The 17,354-nt window shown below is 53.7% G+C and overlaps 2 protein-coding genes across 3 annotated transcripts in view; one reads left to right on the top strand and one right to left on the bottom strand.

Annotated features, from left to right (window-relative positions):
* The first annotated feature begins 1,657 nt into the window (after window positions 1–1,657).
* Window positions 1,658–8,452, top strand: HSP90AB1 (heat shock protein 90 alpha family class B member 1). Of its 2 annotated transcripts, none has more exons than XR_003533945.1 (12): window positions 1,658–1,715; window positions 1,812–1,958; window positions 2,074–2,280; window positions 2,589–2,748; window positions 2,954–3,087; window positions 3,552–3,866; window positions 4,308–4,473; window positions 4,659–4,849; window positions 5,131–5,278; window positions 5,524–5,792; window positions 5,892–5,957; window positions 6,219–6,334. XR_003533945.1 is itself a non-coding variant. In XM_027681754.1 (12 exons), exons 2-12 carry the CDS (start codon window positions 1,812–1,814, stop codon window positions 7,976–7,978), a joined length of 2,181 nt encoding a protein of 726 aa, XP_027537555.1. In that variant the 5' UTR covers window positions 1,659–1,715; the 3' UTR covers window positions 7,979–8,452. The 2 variants fall into 2 exon arrangements, 1 of the variants encoding a protein (XP_027537555.1); XM_027681754.1 differs by lacking the exon at window positions 5,892–5,957 and adding an exon at window positions 7,869–8,452 and having other exon boundaries at window positions 1,659–1,715; window positions 6,219–6,552.
* A 1,975-nt stretch (window positions 8,453–10,427) lies between these two features.
* Window positions 10,428–17,354, bottom strand: part of SLC35B2 (solute carrier family 35 member B2) — a 7,409-nt gene continuing 482 nt past the window's right edge. The window contains exons 2-4 of the mRNA XM_027681755.1: window positions 14,400–14,593; window positions 13,897–14,057; window positions 10,428–12,616 (exon numbers count right to left, since the gene is read on the bottom strand). Of these exons, the coding sequence (XP_027537556.1) occupies window positions 11,678–12,616; window positions 13,897–14,057; window positions 14,400–14,556 (1,257 nt within the window). The 5' untranslated portion in view covers window positions 14,557–14,593 and the 3' untranslated portion in view covers window positions 10,428–11,677. The remainder of the gene's footprint in view (window positions 12,617–13,896; window positions 14,058–14,399; window positions 14,594–17,354) is intronic.

Genomic DNA, 17,354 nt, shown 5'->3' on the forward strand with positions numbered 1-17,354 from the left:
GCAGGGACCCCAGAGATGGATGCAGCACTCCAGGTAGGGTCTCATGAGAGAGTAGAGGGGCAGCATCACCTTCCTCAACCTGCTGGCCACACTGCTTTTGATGCAGCCCAGGACACAATTGGGTTTCTGGGCTGCAAGTGCACATTGCTAGCTCATGTCCAGCCTCTCATCCCCAGGGATGCTGCCCTCAGGGTACACCGAGGGACCACCAGCACCTCTGATAAGGAGGAGATTCACCTGCACATTTTGGGGTGCTATGACCTGCAGCACACCCACCCGGGAGCTTTCCTTGTGCCTGGGAACAGCCAGAGTGCCACCTCCTGATCCTGGCGGGGAACTACAAGAGCCTGCCAGCGGGACTCCCCCCTTCTTCTGGCCCACATCATTCACAGCCATCACCTCCTCGGCATCCCCAGGCATCAGAAACTGGGGCTCGGGCACCCTGATCCCACTCCCAGCTTCCTTTGCTAGTCAGGCCTGTGTGCCCATAGCCTCAACATAGAATCACAGGATTGGAAGGTAACAGGTTGGGTCAGATTGGAAGGGAACACAGTGGGTCACCTGGTCCAACCTCCCTGCTCAAGCAGGGTCATCCTAGAGCGCATGGCACAGGATTGTGTTGAGATGGTTCTTGAATATTTCCAGTGAGGGAGACCCCACAACCTCTCTGGATAATCTGTGCCCGTGCTCAGTCACCAGCACAGTAAAGAAGTTCCTCCTCACGTTCAGTGCAACTTCCTGTGCATTGGTTTCTGCCCATTGCCCCTTGTCCTATTGCTCAGTACCACCGAGCAGAGCCTGGATCCCTCCTCTTGGCACCCTCCTTTCAGATATTTATACACACATTGACGAGGTCCCCCGTCACTCATCTCTTCTCGAACTGAGCAGGCCCATCTCGCTCAGCCTTTCGTCACAAGAGATGTTCCAGTCCTCTCATCATCTTTTGTTGCCCTCCACTGGACCTGCTCCAGCAACTCCATGTCCCTCTTTTACCAAGGAGCCCAGAACTGAACACAGCACTCCAGATATAGGGATGATAAGACTTATCTTACTACTTTCCTTAGACCCTGGCAATACAGCCTATCCAAACTGGTTTGCAATGGGGACACGGACCTGCCAGGCGCTCCAGCCCTGACACTTCCCGTCCCCCCTTCTCATCATCTGGGCTCCAGTGCATCCCGCCTCAGGACGGCTGAGCTACACGGCCCGCGGCCTCACCGGGGGCTGCAGGAAGCAGCTGGGGCACTGCAGCCCCCCGATTCCCTGCCCCAGGCCCGGGTAGGAGCCGCCGCCAACACCTCCGTGCAAGCTGTGGAACGCTCTGGAATTAGCACCGAACACTGCGTTCCTCCGCGGCGGGGCGAGGAAAATAGTCCCTCACCGGGGCTGCCCGCCGCCCCTCGCCACGGCGCTCGGAGGGCTGAGGACCGCGGCACCGGGACCCTCCGAGCGCCGCGGAGAGAGACGGCGGGGAGCCCCAGCCAGGAGGCCGCATGACAGCAGCATGAAGTTGAGCACTGTGCGCCCGCCCCCACCATGGCCGCCGCTAAACGGCAACCCCAACGCCTTCCATACACCATTTATTTGCGGCGCGCTGACCAAGGCCCCTTTAAGGCGGAAAGATATGGCGTGCGGTGAGGCACTCCTTCCGTGCCTATAGAAGGCGGCCGGGGGGGGGGGGGCAGCTCTTTCGCCCGACCCTCAGGCCTCGGACGGTAAGGGCAGAGCGGCGGGCGGGGTTGGCCCGGGGCCCCCGCCGCCCTCCCCCCCCGGTGCTAATGGCCTGAACATGGGCTGTGTTTGCCTTGTAGATGCCCGAGAAAGTGCAGCACGATGAGGAGGATGCGGAGACCTTCGCCTTCCAGGCGGAGATCGCCCAGCTCATGTCGCTTATCATCAACACCTTCTATTCCAACAAGGAGATCTTCCTGCGGGAACTCATCTCCAACGCCTCTGACGTGAGCCCGGGCGGGGGGTGGGCTCCTTCCTCTCTGGGGGGCCCCGGGTTGCGGACTGGTGTCCTACTGGGGGTGCCCAGGGAGAGGCCGTGGCGAGCATCTCCCTCTCCCCTAGGCCCTGGATAAGATTCGCTACGAGAGCCTAACCGACCCCTCAAAGCTGGACAGCGGGAAGGATCTCAAGATTGACATCATCCCCAATCCCCGGGACCGAACGCTCACCCTGGTGGACACTGGCATTGGGATGACAAAAGCGGATCTGATCAACAACTTGGGCACTATCGCCAAATCTGGGACCAAAGCCTTCATGGAAGCCCTGCAGGTGGGTTGTGCTTGACTGCATGGGTTTCCTGGGGCCTGGGACACAGGCTTGCACTGGTGAACAAATACTAATTAATGAATAAATAATAAAAAGGCTCTGCTGTCTTGTTTGCTGTGGGAGCTGTTTGCCTGCCCCAGTATGCTTCCCCACCTTTCCAGCAGCAGGGAGGAGCTAAGGGTAGGGCTGGCTGCTTGTTGGCGCTTGCCTGTTTTTCTCTGTGTGCTGACCCAGTTCTTTCCTGATGTGAATCAGTTGTAGACATTTTCCATCTCTTCGCTGGTCTTATCAGTTGCTCTCTACTTTCACAGGCTGGTGCAGACATCTCCATGATTGGGCAGTTCGGTGTGGGCTTCTATTCTGCCTATCTGGTGGCAGAGAAGGTGGTAGTCATTACCAAGCACAATGATGATGAGCAGTATGCTTGGGAGTCATCAGCTGGGGGCTCCTTCACTGTCCGAACTGACCATGGTATGTATTGTACAAAAAAACAAATACATTTTTCTGCTAGAAGCGCCTCTTTTCCTGGTGCTCTCTAGAGCTGTGCTGCATTGTCAGTTGCACTAGTTAATCCTGGGTATCCTGTAGTGTTTAGGCTTGAGGAGCTGGTCGCAGTTGCTCTCTGCCCTTTAATGCTATGCCCTGAAACCCTGATGTTTCTCTCCTCTCCCTGCAGGTGAACCCATTGGACGTGGCACCAAAGTGATCCTGTACTTGAAGGAGGACCAGACCGAGTACTTGGAGGAGCGTCGTGTCAAAGAAGTGGTGAAGAAGCACTCCCAGTTCATTGGCTACCCCATCACGCTCTATGTACGTAAGGAAAGGACTGTGGGAACCCACTGGAAAGCTGGAAGCAGGGGTGGGTGATGCTGAGAGCAGGAACACAGAGAAGGCTCAGAGTATGATCTCTTCCATTCCTTTCCATAGTTCTTGGCTGCTGGGTACTGAGCAGTGGTGCTCCCAGTTTCTTTTGAGGCTGGGGGTTTATTGGACATGAAGGGTGTCCAGCTACGATTTTGGCCTTTGAGCTGTACAGCTGGAGGTCATCTAAACCAGCCACAGAGGAAGGAGGGTTTCCTGCTGCTTGTCTCATTCTCTCAGGCACAGCTTTCGGTTGTATGAGGAGGGATTCTGAGGGCTGGTTCCAAGACAAGCTTTGGCCACATGCTGCTGTTGTTGGGCTTTGGAGGACACCCATTTTTCTCATCTGGAGAAAAATGAATTCTGGTAAGAGTTGCTTGGGCCTAACCTATTTCTTGTACCTTTCTCCACAGCTGGAGAAGGAGCGCGACAAAGAGATCAGTGATGATGAGGCAGAGGAGGAAAAAGACAAGAAGGAAGAGGAAGAGTCAGTGTCCAAAGATGAGGAGAAACCCAAAATTGAGGATGTGGGCTCTGATGATGAGGAGGAGGGAGACAAAGGCAAAAAGAAGAAGACCAAGAAAATCAAGGAGAAGTATATTGACCAGGAGGAGCTGAACAAGACCAAACCAATTTGGACCCGCAACCCTGATGACATCACCCAGGAGGAGTATGGCGAGTTCTACAAAAGCCTCACGAACGACTGGGAGGACCACTTGGCTGTCAAGGTGGGTGCTTGACTACCCTGCCTTCTGGGGAAAGACAGAGAGTCCCTTTCTAGCCCATATCGAGAGCCTCATGTGCTGCACATGGTTGTGCCTCATTGGGACTGAGGGATCCGAGGCCACTTGGTGGTGTGGCAGTCTGCGCTGTGACTCCCACACAGGTGGAGGGGTTGGCAGTGCTGATCTGTAAGCAGGACAGGAGGGTGTTGGGCCTCAGAAGCATGACTCCTCTGTCCAAGCCTGCTGGATGCCAGAGAATCTTGGCACCTAGGGAACAGTGAGGCTGAGGAGGGGGAATCCAGGTTGCTTGGATGCTGGAGACCCTGCTGTGCATCTGTGCCAGCCCCAGTGCTGAGGAACAGCAGTTCAGCCTCCCTACAGTGGGTATTGGGGAAGGGATAGAAGTGAAGCACCCCAGCAGCTCTTTCTTTCCTGGCTCCACAGCACTTCTCCGTGGAAGGGCAACTGGAGTTCAGGGCCCTGCTTTTCATCCCGTGCCGTGCCCCTTTTGACCTCTTTGAGAACAAGAAGAAGAAGAATAACATTAAGCTGTACGTGAGACGTGTCTTCATCATGGACAGCTGTGATGACCTCATCCCTGAGTACCTGAGTAAGAGCCCCCTGCTTCAGCCTCCTGGTGTGAAGCTGGGACCCCCACAGCCTGTGGTAATGCTCCCAGTACAAAGGGGGCTGGATGAGGTGTGGGTGCACAGCAGTCAGTGTTTTAGCACTATTCGTCCTGTGTTGAAGCTCAGAATCCTTAACTTGATGCACGTTTTAATTTCCCCTACTCAGACTTCATCCGGGGTGTTGTGGACTCAGAGGACCTGCCTCTGAACATCTCTCGTGAGATGCTCCAACAGAGCAAAATCCTCAAGGTGATCCGCAAAAACATTGTAAAGAAATGCTTGGAGCTCTTCTCCGAGCTGGCAGAGGACAAAGAGAACTACAAGAAGTTTTATGAGGCCTTTTCCAAGAATCTGAAGGTGAGCTGGGCACACTGCACCTGGAGGAGGGAGGGGCCCATGATCCATCTGGCTGAGAAGCAGTCTTGTCCCTGTACTCTGTCTCCTCTGCATGGATGTTAGGATGAAGGGAAAGGGGGTCTTGTGAGTGCCCCAGAGAGCCTCTGTGGGCAGCCATCCCTTCTGGCTGCCCCAAACACTCAAGTGATCAAGAGGTGGGCAGAGATAGCTATGCCTCAGAGGTTGTGCCAAGTGCATCCAAGTGTCATTCTGGAGGCTTCATGCATCTTTTCTGCCACCAGCTGGGCATCCATGAGGACTCAACCAACCGAAAGCGCCTTTCGGAGCTGCTGCGTTACCACACGTCCCAGTCAGGCGATGAGGTGACTTCGCTTTCAGAGTACGTGTCTCGTATGAAGGAAAACCAGAAGAGTATCTACTACATCACAGGTGAGCCAGAGCTCCTCTGAGCCCTAGTGAGGTGAAGGGAGGTTACCTGCCTATTAACCTAACTTAAAACTTTTCCTGCTGCCTTCAGCAGCCTGTCCCTAAGAGCTGGGGAAAGGCCAACAGGCCTAGAGCCCTGGATGCTGCCAGTTTTATGTTAGGGGTTCCAAGTGACTGGTGCTGTTTGTTCTGCTGTAACCAGCTCTTATGTCTCGGTGATGTTTCATTTCTACCCTCCACAAACACAGGGGAGAGTAAGGAGCAGGTTGCCAACTCGGCCTTTGTGGAGCGTGTGCGGAAGCGTGGCTTTGAGGTGGTGTACATGACAGAGCCCATTGATGAGTACTGTGTGCAGCAGCTCAAGGAGTTTGATGGCAAAACCCTGGTATCAGTAACCAAAGAGGGGCTGGAGCTGCCTGAGGATGAGGAGGAGAAAAAGAAGATGGAGGAGAGCAAGGCCAAGTTCGAGAACCTCTGCAAACTGATGAAGGAGATCCTGGACAAGAAGGTGGAGAAGGTGAGATGGGCAGGGAGCTCAGCCCTGGGCTGGAGGGAGCGGGTCCTCCGTGCTGCAGGCAAGGGCCCCAGCTCAATGCATGCCTCTCATCTCCTGCAGAGGAGCCGCTAAAGGAGTCTGGAGGTCCCAGCATGCACCGTCTTGCTCTAAGCAGCCAGGCTGCAGGTGAGGGGCACTGACCCAAATACGTGCATTGATAGGAGAGGGTAAGTGTGGGAAACATGCAGTGGGTGCTCAAAATGCTGGCCAAGCTGTCCAAACTAGTCTGTGCAGCAGTCCTGGAACTGCTTGGAAGATCTCTGCTTGCTTTGGGGTGTCCCCAGGTGAACTTGGGACAAGGACTTTAAGCTATCATGTGTGCCGTGGCTGGGCCTAGTCCAGGCCATATGGAGATCTTGCTCAGCTAACCCTCAGCTATGTTGACAGGTCACGGTCTCAAACCGGTTGGTCTCCTCTCCCTGCTGCATCGTCACCAGCACCTACGGCTGGACAGCCAACATGGAGCGCATCATGAAGGCTCAAGCGCTGCGGGACAACTCTACTATGGGATATATGATGGCCAAGAAGCACCTGGAGATCAACCCTGACCACCCGATTGTGGAAACCCTCCGCCAGAAGGCTGACGCTGACAAAAACGACAAAGCTGTCAAAGATCTGGTGGTGCTACTCTTTGAGACTGCTCTGCTGTCCTCTGGTTTCTCCCTGGAAGATCCCCAGACGCACTCCAACCGCATCTACAGGATGATCAAACTGGGCCTTGGTAAATATCCATGCAGCTTCTCAGGTCTGGAGCAGGCCCTGAAGGCAGGCTAACTGATCGGGCTAGTTGTAACTGTCTTGGGGCTGGGGGAGGCCCATAAGTGAGCCGTGCTGGTGTGATGTGCAGAACTGGCTGTGTACTTAAGGTGGCCAGGGGTAAGTGGAAGCATTGAACAAGGTACTTCAGGACAACTCAGGGCACTGAATGGACTGTCCTGTCTTCCACAAGGCCAGGAGCCACCACCAGGCTGTTCAGATCACAAGCTGAGGCTTTTTATTTCTTCAGAGCGAATGTCAAAAGTCTGCCATGGATGATGTAACCCATCTGGTAAAACAGCTTGGGCTTGCACACAGCCTTTTTCTCCAAGTTTGCTATTTAGCTAAAAATGTAAATCAGAGGTGCTGTGCCTTGGCACAACTAAGGTGTTAACTCTTTACTGCCTATTCTCAGTAGGAGTAGGGTCTCGTATTACTCAAACTGCAGCTAGGAAGTCTGTATGGTAGTACAACTCTGTTCAGAGTAAACTGAAATACCTGCAGTGGTGGAAACTAAGTAGCTTTAGAGTCTTGCATCTGCTTTACTTGTGACTGCACTGGATTTACTGTGTTTGTCTCGAGAGAAACGCTCACGTCTTTAACCACATTCACTTCAGGGTTTTGTGGCCCTGGGTGACAAGTCTTTTGTCATTAACCTCTACTGGCTAAGGAGTGCCCTCCAATGGCATATATCCATATATTAGTGCAGATGTTACTGGGAACATGATACAGCATTAGTGCTGTAGTTGACAATAACTCCTAATAATACTGACTTGTGTTCTATTAGTTTTCAGTCTGGAGGAGACTGAGGGGAGATCTCATTGCAGTCTGCAGCTTCCTCACAAGGGGAAGAAGAGGGGCAGGCACTGATCTCTTCTCTGGTGACCCATGATAGGACCTGAGGGAGTGTCATGAAGCTGTGTCAGGGCAGATTTAGGTTAGATAGCAGGAAAAGGTTTTTCACCCTGAGTGTGGTTGGCACTGGAACAGGTTCCCCAGGGAAGTGGACACAGCACCAAGCCTGACAGAGTTCAGGAAGCATTTGGACAATACTCTTAGGCACATGGTGTGACTCCTGGAGATGGTCCTGTGCAGGGCCAGGATGATCCTTGTGGGTCCCTTCCAACTCAGGATATTCTGTGATTCTGTGAACTACTGGATGGTAATAGCCCTGTTCTTCAGGCTGTGGGCAGGAGACAGGTTTACTCTGGGAGAGGCTGTACTTCTGGGATCAGGTAGCACTTGAAGGCCTCATCTCTTCCTTTCTTTCCCCTCTCCCAGGCATTGATGAAGATGAGGTGACTGTAGAGGAGCCCAGTGCAGCTGTCCCTGAGGAAATCCCCCCTCTGGAGGGAGATGAAGATGCATCCCGCATGGAAGAGGTAGACTAAAGAAGGAGAAAGGCTCTTCCCTCATCTGCCAGACCTCTGCCCTATATCATGTCTGCTTAGAAGGGGGTCTGCTCCCACCAGCTGCTACTGACTCCATGGTGGTGTCTATTTTTTTGGCTATGTTTGGTTGGGGTTGTTTTTGGCAGGGTACAGGAGGGCATGGTTTCTTGTTTGTTTGTAGTGCATGATTCAGGTAGCCCAAGCCTGTCCTCTGTCTTTCTGCTTGTGTAGGAACAGCTGCTGATGGGGAGTGGAGGTGAGGAGGCATCAGGCTTCCTCTTTTAGCCCCTCATGGGGTGTCCCATGTTACCAGTAGGCATCAAACACTGCCCTTGTTCCATTGGGTTGGGAGAGCCTTTCCTCTGAGCTGCTGCCTCCCTGAACCCCTGGGGTAGAATACTGTATTTTGGTTGGTTTTTGTTTGATTATTTTTCTGTTATTTTGTTCTACTGCAATTAAAGAATCGATGATTTACATGGTGGGGTCCTTTGTGTTTCATGCCTACTCTGTGGAGGAAAAGGTCTCAGCTTGTGCCTGAGGGTATCAGGCTGCTGGTCTCTCCTGTGCCCTAACTGCTTTTCAGAACCCTGCTTTAGGTGATTGCTACCCCTTCCATGCCCAGGGAAAATAAAGTGGGTGGGAGGAACACATGACCTGCTGTGCAGGTGGGGTCATCTCCAATGGGCAGTAGTTCTCCACCTAGAGCGCTGCATGTCCCCACAGCCTGGGAGCAAACTTTTCCAGTCTGCATGGGTCAGCTGGATGAGCTGTGCCAAGGCCTGAGCCTGGGCTGCTCTTGGCTGGTCTACTGAGCAGCCCTGGGACAGGAGCTGTGGCAGGAACCATCTGCCTGTTCCACTGCAATGTGGAGTGACAACTCAGAACTGTACTCAAACTGCCTCCCATTAGCTCTTAGGCCAAAAGATTCTAGATGCCTTTCTTCCCACCTCCAGCCTGCCCTTTTGGGCCTTCTGCAGCCCTTGGGTGTTTGACAGTATCAGGCCATCCCTTGGCTTCTGCTGTGTTCCAGATGAAAAGCAGCGTGGGGCATCACCTCTGATTGAGCTGTCCCCTGCACTGAGCTCACGTTGTGTGAGCAGGGTTTGTCACCCTTGGCCACAATGGCCCTTGGCGTTTGTCAGGGAAAAGTGACACCAACATCAAGTTCTCTTGCTGCCTGCATGCCAGCTGCCACAGGCACAAAATAGAGTGGGTTTTAGCCAGTATCCATCTTCACCAGGGAGGCAGAGCCTACTAGAATCCCTTGCTGCACACCAAGACACTACAACACTGTGCTGCCAGTGTGGCAGCTGTGTGCATGCAGCCTTCTAGGACAGTGCTGGAGCTGAGCTAGCCAATTGTTAAAAAGTAAGATTTCTCTCTGGAAAGGAAGGTTCTGCCAAATAATAAATCATTCAAGTGATTTCTTTTAAAGTGAATGTTTTGGGGTTTTTTTTTCCCCATAATGTTTTCTTTAAATTTAAATTAGAAAAGTTATCCTATTGCATCCCATTCCTAACCTGGCAGACAATATGCGTTTTTTGGTTGGGTTTTTTTGTTTGTTTTGTTGTTATTTGGGTTTGTTTGTTTGTTTGTTTTTACCAAGGAAAAAAACCCCACCACTTTCCATTTCCAGTCTGTCAGCAGATGGTGACAGCACACATTTGGGGGAATTTGTAGGGCAGGATGAAAAGCTATGAGGTTGCTCAGGCACTCCCAAAAGCTCAAAAGTTTTCCTAGCTTTCAAAGCTAGGAAAGGAGCACAGGTAAAACTGCTGGAAAGCCAAGTGCTCTGAAGTCAGCCCTGCAGGCTCAGCTAACTCACCACTGTCCCTAATCTCTGTTTCTCTTGTAACCCTCACCTGAGTCTCCTCACCCTTTCCCTAGCCCTGTTAGGCCACAGTCCTGTCTCTGAACCCTGTAAGCCTACAGACAGGGTTTTTCACCAGGCTTCCCGTATGTACCAGTAGGATAGACCACCATCACCTCAAGTCTCTCCTGGCTCTGCTGTGGGGCCTTGGATTGGTGCCGCTGCACCGCACAAAGTGGTACAGCAGTGGTGGCCCCAGCTGGCAGGTGCTCAGCAGGCTCTGCACCACTTCTGTAGCTACACCCACCGGGACTGCCCAAGCTGCACCATGCAGGGAACCCAGGAGCCAAACCAGACTTAGGCTAACGGCTCCTCCACCTGCCCACCAGCATAAGCAGCATTCCAAACTTGGCTGTGCTTCCCAGTCATGTGTGCAAGGATCTCCTGTCAGGCCTTGCAGCTTTAGGTCCAACCCTGGTTCATACCTGCCTTGGCAAAGGCAGAGAGAGGCACCTGTGTTTGCAAACACAGCTTTGCTGTCCCTGAGAGACACAGGACACAAGAAAGGTTGGAAGTCTCTCCCCTCCTTCCAGGTATATGGAAAAAAAACACCAAACAAATAAAAAACCCCCACATTTATGCCCATGGCACTATATGCAGCATATTTTTAATTTAATAAAATAAAAAGAGAAAAAAGTTGCCTTGCAAAAGTACCAAAACCTGCTGGTTTGTCAGCCAGGTTGTGTTGAGGAGAAAAGGATTGACCAGTAAAACCCAGGCTCCTGGGGAGGAACAGCTTTCACTGCTCCATCCCCAACTGCATGGGGAGCAGGTGCCCACTCATTCCATCCCCTGCTGCCTGTGGAGCAGGAAAAAGGCACCGCAAGCAGACTCTGCCCCATATCCCAGCCCTCCAGGCACAGCAGAGCTCTGACCAGGCCCTGGGGAAAACTAGGGCCAATGCCTCCAGTTGGCAGGAAAAAGAGGGGCTGTTTGTGCTTCTCTGAATGGCAACTGCAAAGCCCAGAAACTGTGGCACTGAGGCACCCCGAGGCAGTGCTGGGGCTTCCGGGCAGCGCAGCCTTTGGCCTGAAACAGCAGCGGATGTAACCAAAAAGCAACCTAGAAGAACTCAGCAAACCTTGGAAACCATACTGGCCAGCTTCAGGCTCTGCATAAAAGTCAGGGCTGAGGGAAGCAAAGAAAAAGTGTCTTGGAGCAGGGACAAAGAGCTGATAAAATCAAACTGGGAGGTACTGGCTTTCACTGCAGAGTGCCCTCCCAGAGCAGATTCCAGAGCAGATCCCAGGCCTGGGGTAGAACAGGCTGGGAGTCACTCCCTTAGCTGTGCCTGTACTACCTGGAGTCCCTTCTGGGATGGAGGCTGAGAGCTTCCCACCCTTGGGATGGGCTCAGCTGGGGACTTGCCTCACCCGGAGGTGTTTCAAAAAGAAACCTAGTGTTTTGTTTGCCCTTTCCTCCTGCCGAGCTCTGTAGTACTTAGAGAAATTGAGGAGCATTAGCCAGAGGCAAGACAGTACCAGGGAAAAGAGTTCCCTTGTCCATCAGTGACTTTGGGGAGAAGCCACAAGGCAGAGTTGGGGCAGGTGTACCAGCAGCTCCATGCTGGTATGCCCCTAGGCCTGTGCCTTGGCTGTAAGTCTTTGACCTATTAAGGCAAATGGAAAGGTTTAGAGCTGCAGCAGCCCAGAGCATTTCCTGGGCTTGTTCCAGCCCCTTCTCCAGGAAAAGCAGGTGGAAAACTGAGTCACCAGTCCTGCCTATCCATACCCCACCCTGCTCCTCAGCAGATTCTGAGAAATCAAGCAAGTACCCTCGACCAGAGGCAGGACAGTGGCTATGGCTTAAATGCCATGGCCTCAGCTTCCTTAGACCTTTTGTACAGGGGTCTCGCCTGGGGGGAGCTTCTTACTGCGCTTCTTCATGCGGCTGCGGGCGTAGACACGGAGAAAGAGGGCCATGAAGACAACAGCTATGCCCAGCCCACCCACCACAGTGACAGTGTGCCCGTAGATGAGGCAGGAGAGGAGGATGGCAAAGGCCTGTCGGAGTGTCATGATGATGGTGAAGACAGCTGCCCCAAACTGGTTGATGGTGTAGAAGATGAAGAGCTGGCCGCAGGCAGAGCACACGGAGAGCAACACGGCGTGGGCTGTGAACTCTGAGTGGCGGGCCATGAAGCGTACCGATTCCAGCAAGGCACCCTGCTCCAGGAGCGAGCCCACTGTGAAAAGGCAGGAGAACACGTTGACGCCAAACATCATCTGCACGGGAGACATCTTGTAGGTGAAGAGAGCATCCTGCCAGTTGGAGGTGAAGCTGTCGAAGATTATGTAGCCAGCCAGGAGGACTACGCCAGAGAAAGTAGTGACAGTGGACACATGCCTGTTGGGAGCACTGGAGAGCAGGAACATGCTGACCCCCACGGAGATGAGGGCAGCAGTCAGGTATTCCCAGTACTCATAACTCTTGCGCGACACCAGTTTGCCCATCATCATCACTGGGATCACTTTGGAGGCCTTGGCTAGCACTTGGGTGGGGAAGCTGATGTATTTCAGTGCCTCATACTGGCACCAGCTGCTGAGGATGTTGGAGAGGGAAGCAAAGGAGTATTTGTACATGGGAGCCCCGTGGCGTGGCTGCTTGGTCAGGGCGCAGTACAGACCGGCCACTGTGAAGGCCAGGATGCGGTTCATGAACACTAGGAACTGGGAGTCCGTGAACTTCTCACCAGGGTCTGTTTCAGTGGCACCATATGTTCTCGTCATCACACGTTCCTGGAGGACACCCCATGTGAGGTAGGAGGCCTGCAAAATGGGAGGAGCAGAGGGAGAGTCAGGATCCACAACAGCAGCTGCCAGCAACCACAGGAAGAACAGACCCAGGAGATCCTTGCTTTCCCCAGTGTTGCCTCATTGTCTCATCGTCTGCACAGCAATACTTCCCGAAGACACTGGGAGAGGGGGCCACCCTCCACTCCACCTGTCTGAGGGAACCTGCTGTCCATATGGTTACAACCAGGAACATCCTGTTCCAAACAAAACCTGCGCAGTGTACAGGGGGGAGAAGCCCACAATGCAAACATCCTGGTGGAGAGCGAGCAGTTATGCTTTAAGCTGCTTTAAAGCCTGTGGAACCAGACTGACAGAATCAGGGAGCGTTTCTGATACACAGCTGTGGTTTCGGTGCCAGCTCCCTGCGGCAGGTCCTGGCAGTTTTCCCAGTGGCCTCTGCATTGGTTTTCACTTCCAGCTCCCTAGGCCTGGTTTTTCCATCCAAATCAATTCTAATTTCAAACCCAGCAGATGTAATTGTCAGCCAGGGATGACCACTGTTCTGGCTGTCACCTCCACTACTTCTGGTACAATACCGAGCCCCTCACAAAAGTAACACAGACTTCCTTTCATCACGCATTTCCTGAGAAATTAAGGCACAGAGATGCCTTAATGGTGACCTTCAGCAAGTCTGAATGGGGCAGGAGAGCAGGCCAGAGAGTACCTTCTGCTGGCTGTGGGACACCTGGATTTTTCTATCTTAATGCCCACATTACTATTTTCAGTTCTCACAGACCCAAAAAGCTGCCCTTCCTAATGATGCTCAGGCTGTAACTGAGACTTAGGGAAACTAAGATTTAAAATTCCTGTTTATCTGTAGCTGAAATCAGTATATTCTCTCCAGTATTCAAATTCAATCCATCAAGGCAGGATGCATCAGCCCCAGACAGTGACCCAGAGGAGAGCCTGGGAGATAAGAGGGCTCAAACTATCTGCTGATCTGACATCAGGGCCAGAACAAAAGCAGGCCTAACAATCTGCTGAATCACAGAATTTTCACAGTTTTCCCTATCCATGGCTGTAGAGTCCTGCAATCAGATAGACAGGATGCCCCAGCCCACAAGCTAAATGGACCTCCACAGCCCTTAGATGTGGACTATCCTGATTGAGAGGCTGTGTTCCAGTCTCCAACCCTGCCCTGATCAAGGACAGCACTGCATCCTTGGTCTTCAAGGAACTGACGGTCACAAACCCACTGGCCACCTCCTCCTTCCAGAGTGGGACAGCCACACACACATGCACAGGGCCCTTACCTGTAGACCAGCAGCACAGAAGAGCAGCTTGAAGACCTGTCGGGCTGTGGAGGACTCTGTGGGCTCCGCCCGGGATGGCAGAGACCCATCCTCCTGGTGTACAGACTTCACCTCGGAGCCAAACACACATGATTTGATGACAGGGAAGCAAATGCCTCGGCCTGAACAGGGTAAGAGAACACAGAGACACAATGATGCTTGTGGGTCCCTTCCAACTCAGTATATTCTGCAATTCTGTAATTAACCACAGCCTGGGCATCACCAGCTGCACCAGTTTAAGAGGTGAAGCCTCCCTCCTTACTAGCCTCCAGATCTGCTGGCATGGGGACCTCAGAGAAATTTGTTTCAGAGTAGCACCTAGACAGTATTGGGATGCAGCTCTGTGAGCAGCTCAAGCCTGGTCTGACAAAGCAGGTTAGGGAAACAAACTGAACAGGGTAGACCAAGGAGGTCCAGAGGGCTCAGAGGGAGGCAGGATGTGGAAGGGAAGCTCCTGTCCTTACCTGTCTCCAAATAGTTCCTTCTCTTGAAGTACTGGATGAGGAGGAATCCTGGCACCACAATACTCGCGTAGCCAGCAGCATTAACAAAGAAGCGGAAGAGCCAGAAGTCCCCCCATGAGTCCTGCAGGGCAGCGGCGATCTCTTCACCAGTAGCCATTGCAGGGAGGGAAGCCAGCACGAGGGGAAGGCAAAATCTGTGGAGAGAGGAAGAGGCAGTTGGGGGGTACTGGTACATAGCCAGCTCCACTCTGCATGCCTGTAATACCTCTCCACCAGCAGGCAGCACCCAGACTCCGCCTCAGCGACAACAGTGACGCTGGCAGCATGTGGAGTAGCAAAAGCCCTCAGGAGTTAAAAAGCACAGGCCAGGCATCTATGTTCGCTTCTGTTAAAGGTGTTTGCTCTGGAACACGTGGACTTAGAACGTTGGATTCCCAGGCTTAGAGAGAACATTGCTGTAACCACCTGCTTTTGACAACATTCTTACTTCAAATGCAAGGAGTACCTCATACCTCACACCTCACCTTTATAGGTTAAACTTTAGCACAGCTCTTGGGTGGTAAAAGAAAAGGTCACTGGATGGAAAAATCAACTCCTACCTAGCAGCTCACATTTCAAGCCTGTGCCCATGAGCAACCATCGCCTGGGAACAAATAGTTCAGAGCTTTCCCCTCCAGCTGCACCAGGTGAGTGGAGGAGAGGCAGAGGTTTGGGCTGCCAACCTCCCCCACTTCTCCATGCAGCCTTGGAAGGCAGCATACCAAGGCATTCCCCACAGCTCAGAGGAAATTATGAAGGTTCACCCACTTAGCAAAATACAGCCAGAAAGCAAGGCTGGAAAGGAACTTTCCTGGCAGCTGGCTGGTTGGAATTTTACCAGGACTATCTAATAAGGTATAGCCGATATTCTTCCGTTAAAGCTATAGGAAGTGACCTAGCTAGCTTTAAAACAGCTTGAATAGTCCTTGAAGGAGGTCTTCCCTCCACATCGGCAAACCTGCAATATTCAGGGGCATCAAGTACTCAACAGAATAAGCAACCAGGCAAGAACTTCCTATACCCAAGGCCACCTGCATCCTCCCGTCACACACCAAGCTGCAACTTCCTGCATCAGTGTAGAAGGTCTCCCTGGTCCATGCTCCATCCATGCCCAGTGTCCCCAGTGGAGAAAGCCTCTTAATTGCCTTGGGGGCCAGGTAAGTGTGCTGTGGGCTGGCTACATAAATGCGCACCAGAAAAACTCTAAGCTCCTGTAACTGAAAGGGCTAGAGATGTTAATTCCTCCTCCCCCAGAGGAGGAGTGAGTCCTCCTCCCCAGTGAGTCAGAGGAATTTAGGCCCTGTTTAGGGGTGTACCTGGTTTAAATATTGTATAGCTGTGACCTTTGGTAGCTGTCCCACAAAACTCAGAGATTTACAAACTTAAGAGCTTTAAAGGCAAGGAAGTCCCCTGCCATTTCATGTGTGAGCCCTCCCCTCCAACCTCTTGTCTCCTTGGGAAAGGCCTCAGGGGCTTTTCTTATCCTCAGCTGCTGCAGCCAGGCCCTTGGAGTCCAACAACCTGACCTAAGCCAAGGCTGTGTTTCACACAGAAATCTCCCTCCTGTGACTTAAAGGACACAGAAATTCCCAGCCTAGGAAGAAGTGCATGGGGGTGGATTTCTGTGCCTGCTTTCTATTCCCTTCCTGTTCTCCCCCCAAGAAAAGACAGTTTGACATCTCCACCCCAACTCTCCTGCTGCAGGGGCACCATTGCAGGCTGTACAGGTGCTGTGGGATGCAAGAACACTGCTTGGTACTGGCACCTGGGGCTAAAGCTGCCCATGTGCTCCTGGGTTTGCCTGTATTAAGTAGCCCTGGCTGATGGCAGGGTGCAGAAATGCCATTCGCTTTTGCAGAAGTCAGATATAAATGACAGGGTCGGTTGCTACACTCAAGGGCCACGTCTCCAACTTGACAGGGACCGTAAGCTCCATCAGCACGACTGCTCCTGCTGTTATCCCACCGGCCCCCGCAGCGCTGCCATGGGAGGAGAACCAGCTCTGCTCTCCCACAGCGACTGTGAAGAGGAGGCTATGGAGGGACAATGGCTCTCTCTATGCCTGCGCTAGCAATTCCCAGGCCCCGAGAGCTGACTCAGTGCAGCAGGCCCTGCCCTCCCCGACGAGGCTGGGAAGGAACAGGGACGCCAGTGTTACAGGTAGAAAGCGGGGGGGCCGAGCAGGCGGCGTGCGAGGCATGAAAGGAGCCTTAGTCTGGGGCCTGGGGAACAGCCTGGGAGGCGAGACAACAGACCCGGCCGCTGCTCGCCTGGGCACAGCCAGCACAGCTCTGAAAGGCACCGCTTCGGAGCCGGGCTGGCACCCAGCCCCTTGCCTGGGATGCAAAATTTGGGTCCCAGGGAATGAAAAGGATCCCTGCCTACAGCCCTGCTACTCTTGAACGCCTTTCCAGCGCCTGGAAGGGCTGAGGTCAAATCCAAGCCTGGAGCTGACAAGTCCATGGCCCCTGCTAAGAGCTCGAGATCTCGTGTCTGCTCTCTGTCCCTGCCCCTGCACGCAGCCATGCCGCAGGGAGCGCCTGCCATTGTCCTCCCAGGGCCGACCGCCGCCTCTACCCAGGGGCCACGAGTGGGGTACCGGGCTCCGGCTCCCTGCCGCCCCGGGGCACCGTCCGCGCCCCCCGCCCCCGGCGACACCGGGGATCCCGGGAGGAGAGAGCCCAACGGGGACCACGCTTGCCGCTCCAGGGCTTCTCTGCCCCAAGGCTTCGGCGGCTTCTGCCCAGGGACCAGCCCCGCGGGAGAGGCAGCGCCCGGCCGGGTGCGGGGCGATCGTGGCCCCGGGGCCGCCTCCCCGCCCGGCGGCCACGTTCGCAGCGAGCGGCCCGGCAGCGCGGCGGCGGCCCTCGCCCGCCAAGCGGGGCAGCTGCCGCCCGCGGCCCGGCCCGTCCTCCG

Source organism: Neopelma chrysocephalum, unplaced genomic scaffold, assembly GCF_003984885.1.
Source record: "Neopelma chrysocephalum unplaced genomic scaffold, ASM398488v2 Primary Assembly neopelma1_61b, whole genome shotgun sequence".
NCBI classification, from domain to species: Eukaryota; Metazoa; Chordata; class Aves; order Passeriformes; family Pipridae; genus Neopelma; species Neopelma chrysocephalum.